Source organism: Rhinoderma darwinii, chromosome 5 (assembly GCF_050947455.1).
Source record: "Rhinoderma darwinii isolate aRhiDar2 chromosome 5, aRhiDar2.hap1, whole genome shotgun sequence".
NCBI classification, from domain to species: domain Eukaryota; kingdom Metazoa; phylum Chordata; class Amphibia; order Anura; family Rhinodermatidae; genus Rhinoderma; species Rhinoderma darwinii.
The window spans coordinates 204,546,547-204,552,546 of record NC_134691.1 but is presented as its reverse complement, the minus strand read 5'-3'; the positions used below and the strand labels follow the sequence as shown (position 1 = coordinate 204,552,546).

General features: G+C 39.6%; 1 protein-coding gene across 1 annotated transcript in view; it reads right to left on the bottom strand.

Moving 5' to 3' along the window:
* Window positions 1-298: 298 nt before the first annotated feature.
* Window positions 299-6,000, bottom strand: part of SLC12A7 (solute carrier family 12 member 7) — a 352,177-nt gene continuing 346,475 nt past the window's right edge. Inside the window, exon 24 of the mRNA XM_075826873.1 lies at window positions 299-1,549. Coding sequence (XP_075682988.1) covers window positions 1,458-1,549 — 92 coding nt within the window. The 3' untranslated portion in view covers window positions 299-1,457. The remainder of the gene's footprint in view (window positions 1,550-6,000) is intronic.

Below are 6,000 nucleotides of genomic sequence, written 5' to 3'. Positions count from 1 at the left end.
GTTTAGGTTCTTCTGTTGCTGGTGGGATTGCTTATATGAGCAATGGCACGGACTATTGACCCGCCACATTGATGCAGATCATGGTCTTGCGTGTATGGCTGGCTAAAATGGTCTGCATAGATGGTAAACACAAAATGGTAGGAGATTTTTAATCAACACTATTTTCAAAGTTGCTTCATTTTTTTTATTTGAGTTAAAGGAGTGTCAATGATATTTACACTAATCGTGCAGATTCTGCAGAGTTAATTTAATTCCAAGTTTATGCTGTATTTTCACTAAAATCAAATCATCTCATATCAAAAGCAAATTACTTTTTTATTAATGTGCAGTATTTCAAAACTATTTTTGTCAGAATAAATCCATGATACCAGCAGTACATACCTTCCCTCTATATTATACATAATTGCTACAAAAAAATAATAATTGAAATTAAGACAAAATATAAAATGTGACAATTTTCACAATTATGGCAGATTGCTGCATTACAGAACACTAACAGCTAAAAAAAATAATATTACCAGTGAATATAAAACATTTTTGGTTTTAGGAAATTTACTTTTGGTTGCCTTTGCATATTCTCAGTAATTCTCAACAATAATTGATAAGTTTTATGTAATATACTAAAATATATTATCGTTGTCATTACTAATATACTAGCAATAAAGCCCATTTTCTAAAAACAATACAACAGACTCTAGAAAAGTCTGCCCCCCTAATATGCCATCACTCTGCCACCTGTATGTCATCACTGTCCCCTTTATGCCACCACTCTGTCCCCTGGTCATGCCATCACGGTCACCTGCATGCCCACTGTGCAAAAAATACAAATTGATACTGACTGTATCCACACACTGACCTCAAGATAGTGATATAGCCCCCCTACTTAATACCCTTCAACTGGTGCAACGTAATCCACGCTGGGTGTGTCTGCTACACAATACGCCTCTTCCTCTAGCGGAGGAGTAGAGGGGGAAGAGGGCTACTGAGCAGTAAACTCTCCCAGTGTGGTTGAAGAGCGGGTTGCCTTGCGCCGCCTTCTTTAAAAAGCCAGTTACCAGCATTTTTACCACTAAACCCACAGCACCCTCTCTTATGTGGTGACAACGCTGGTGACTGGTTTCCTTTAGAATAGTCCATGCAGGCAGATGAGCTTCAGTTACAGTTAGCACTAAATATGTCTGCTTGAACCTGACACTAATTGACTAAAGTGGTTATACTATGTGACAGCGACAGCCAATCAGGGAAGACGCGAGTCATTGGCAACATGACTTGCCTTTTATATATTGGTACGATATATTGCTGCGATGTATAAACATTGGTAGAGTGTTATGTCAGACAATTATTTCTATTGTGCTTCATAGTGTACTAGAACAGTGTAAATAAAATTATTTTGTATATTTCGGAAAATGGTTCCTTCTTTTTGCAGTGTCCTTTTGACTTTTCTCCTCATCAGATTGTTATGAATAGATGGTAATCACTTCTCTTCCACCACCACGTACAAGCAATACTTTATTTAAGCCTTCAGTTAAGACTTCCAAAAATGCAATATCTGGTTAACAAAGGTTAAAGAAATAAGTTATTTTATGAGATTGTATGAATTTGCGAAAACATAAAATTTATTTATGAAAGTTGAAAACGAGTCTAGGTTTGTAGTAAAAAGAGAACCTAGACTTTCCATCTTATGCAGGAATCTAGCACTTATGTGATAACGTTAGGTCATTCTGTGATGTATCGCGTACAATGTATTCCTATGGGGATAACTTAAAATGCATGTGTACATGTGATTTCATGTGACTGTGATATCACAAGAAATCCAATGTTGGATTTTTTTTTCAATAATCACTAATTGCATGTATTTATTCCTCCATAAAGTTATATTATCCGATATCACAGTACAATTCTTAAAGGCAGTTCTACCCCTAAATCATGTTTTATGGAGTACAATAATGTGATCTTTTTTTATTTTATACTGTTTTTATTAAAGTTTTTGGAGCATAAGATGAATTTGGGTAGAATAGCATGTCATATAATTAGAATAAAAAGAAGCATACAAAAACAAACTATGCACAACAACTAGGCAATGAAATAAGCTGATTCTCATCATCCATACCTAGCTGTAGGAGCAAGGGGCTATACATAAAAAACATGGCATACAAACAATGACTGATTCTAAGGGTATATGGCCAAAGTAAAGGGTGACTATGTGACTAAAACTAGCATGGAACCTAGATGGACATAATAAACAAAGTACTTCCTGAAAATAAAGGAAAAATACTAAAAGGTGATTTTATACTAGGAGGGAGAGACTGAACTCCGACCCTACGGGGAGGGGGGAGTGGAAGGCGGCCCAACAGAAGGTTAATAGCTTAGTACGCACCTAAGAGCCGAAGACCCACTTTACGTCAATAGATCTCTGTGTTCGGAAGTCCAATCTAGACAATGGAACTAGGACCTCAGTCCAATTCTCAATTGCTGAAATTCTAGATGCACTGAAAGATATGCCAAGAAATAAAGCCACAGGACCAGATGGGATGCCTTTGGAATTCTATACTAAACATGCTGATATAGTAGCCCTGGAGCTGCTGGAAATTTATAATTCAGCATTTGAGTTGGCTACCTTTCCCAAATCTATGTGTGAGATAACTATAATTTTGATACCTAAACATGATAAAGGACCAGCATCTTATAGACCAATATCTTTTTGCTACATACAGATCATGAGGTGATGGCGAAAAGGATATTGCTTGTAATTCGTACACTGATTAATAAAGATCTGGTTTTTACCTGGGTGCTCGACACCAGACAACATTAGAAAACTGCTTTGGGCCTTGCAGTGCCCCTCTGTGGTCTCTGACCGTGCTATGGTTTCACTTGATGCAGTCAAAGCGTTTGGACCATGTCGAGTGGGATTGTTTTCGGTTAATTTTGAACGCTTTGGACCAAGGTTCTCGGCATGGGTGCTAATATTATATCAATCGCCGTTAGCAATAAATGGGCAGCTCTCAGACTCCTTTCCATTGCAAAGGGGGCAGTGTTGCACTTTATCACTTCTTTTATTTATTCTGGTGATTGAGCCACTAGCGACCGCAATTCGCTCTAGACCGGATATAACAGGCTTTAAATATTCGGCCCATGAGTTACAGATAATTCTGTGTGTGCATGACATTATGTTATTTATGTGTCAACCTGAATAATCTTTAGAAAATGTTCTATGCTTGATTAATTATTATGGCAATTTCTCAGGTGTTAAGATTAATGCTAATAAATCTGTTGTTTTAGATGTGGATGGGACTTTGGCCCAAAAGAGCAATTTATGAGGATTGAGCATTCAGGGCATGGTAAAATATTTTGGTATCGTAATTGCTTGTGCACTAGAAGATTATATCCAGTTGAATGTTGTACCCTTAATTAAAAAACTGAGAGATAAGGCCACCTCTTGGAAGCATCTCCCCCTCTCGCTTGGGGCTAGAGCGATTATGATAAGATGGTCTGTCTCCCTTTGATTCTATATGTTTTTCAGAACTCCCCGATACTCTTTCCCGAGGTAATTTTTTAGATGCTGGATTCTATTACTAGAGATATTTTATGGCATGGGTTTATTTTGAACGGTTTTGTAAAAACGGCTTTTCATGTATGAAGACAATAAAGCTGGCTGTGGCCAGTTTCAAACCGAATACACTGTGTTGAAGTGAAAATTTTTAGGTGTGCCAACCATCTTGATCCTGGAGATAGTGATCCTTTGAGCAAACTTACCCCAAGTTGTCACATATGGTAAAGAATTGGTTTGGGCACAAAAATGGCACCTGGAATTTAAAAGGCCAGTAGCCTGATGTTTAAAATTGACGGTCTCTGTGAAGAGAGGCTGTTTATGCTGAGTTGTGAAAGTTCGGAGACCGTTGCAATGGAAGAATTCATCAAACAGATGTGACAGATCCAGCGCCGGGAAGACATTGCTAAACAGAAATCGCCATACCAAAAGTGTCCGGGTACAGTTTGAAGCAGAGCGAGGGGCTGTGCGGGCGCAACTGCAGGTGTTGATGGAGAAACGTGAATGAGTATTTGATGTCATACAGAAGTGCACAGAGAGTGGGTTTAAACGCTCTCTCAACGAAGGACCTCCTGCTCCCTCTGGATCACTGCTAAGTATCCTACCCCTCCCCATGTGCAGTAGCACTAAATACTTTCTCTCCCCCTATACAACGAACATTTCCCCTGGTCATTATCCTACCCTTCTCCCTACACATTTAACCCCTGGTATCACCTCCCATAGCCCTGCACATTAAACCCACCCTACCTACACATTGGCTTAAACCTCCCCTAGCCTTGATGTTTAAACTCTACTACCTACACTTTCCCCTGCACATGACCTACTCTACCTGCACATTAACCCCCTCCTATCCTAGCACTACACACAAATACAGCAGAAGCTGTATTGAACCTACACTTCCAAAACCTCCCTACTGTAACCCTTTCTCTGCCATCACCAACAAAGAAGGTTAACACTTTCACTGCCATTAGCAGATAAGGAAGTTAACCCTTTCATTGCCATACAGCTGGAACTCTTTCACTACACCCCTTTGTGTGTATTAACCCCTTAGTTACAGGGACAGTTAGAGCCATGTGGGGATGGGACATAGAATACAGCATGAGTGTACTGTATTTTATATGTATGTAGGTAGGTATTAGGATAGTATTGTAATATATTGTACTAGTACTGTGCTGTGTGTAGTATTAGTATACTTAAAGAGGCTCTGTCACCACATTATAAGTGCCCCATCTCCTACATAATCTGATCGGCGCTGTAATGTAGATAATAGCAGTGGTTTTTATTTTGAAAAAACAATCATTTTTGAGCAAGTTATGAGCTAGTTTAGATTTATGCTAATGAGTTTCTCAATGGATAACTGGGCGTGTTTTTACTTTTTACCAACTGGGTGTTGTACAGAGGAGTGTATGAGGCTGACCGATCAGTGACTAATCAGTGTCCTACACTTCTCATTGTTCCAGCCCAGCATGATCCACAGCACAGTGTGATTGTGCAGTGAAACGGTGAAATAACATAAGTTCACGGTGTAGTGTTATATGTTATACTGTGCACCTAGACCTGGGAGATTCAATCAGGTAACACAGTTTCATCTGAGGCCTAATGCGAGTGCAATTAATTACAGCGAAAAAGTATGGCTGATTATTTTGTGTTTAACTCGAGTGTTCCTTTAAGAAAGATTAACAGGGGGAGCAAACCCTGGAATAACATTAGCTTGTTATAAGATAATGGGTTTGATAAGACGGGAATATGTCTACAACAACAAAACGGTGCTTCATCCACAGCTCCCCTCGGATATCCGAACATATGAGGACAGCCATCCATATCTGTTCGATACAGATGGATGTTGAAAGAAGGAGGATGCAATCCTCTGCCAAGGTAATTAGGACCGGGTGCTTAGACACCAGTGCTGACATACTGTACCGAGGGGTCCTGTTATATGAAGATCAATCCAATGCCCTCCTCAAGACATGGGTCAATTGTATTGGTGTTGGTATCAAGTGCAAAACGTTTCCTATACCATCCACGCGACTAACTGCACTGAAAGAGGAATACTCCTCCCAGGAGCAAATTGTACTCCTTATCTTGTTATAGGCATCAATGTGGCAGATCAGAAGGGAAGAACTCCAGTTACCCATGAAAAGAGGCTCGACATCTGTACCCTTGTGGTGCTCCAAACGATCACCCTTGGGTTTGGCACCAAACTGAAAAAGCTCCTGCTAGATATCAGTGAGGAAGAGGATGTTGTGGAGAAATTACAAAGATCACAGTGGATTGTGATTGCCACCCTGTGATAATCCTTCGGATTCTAGTAGCTATCATGTACTTTGGACTGTTCTCGTTTTACAGACGAATGAAAGAACTGGCCAACCAAATACTACAAGGTCAGGCAGAAAGTCATGAATACATTCGAAGACGTGGATTAAGAACATAACTAAACAGTCCTGCGACCCAAA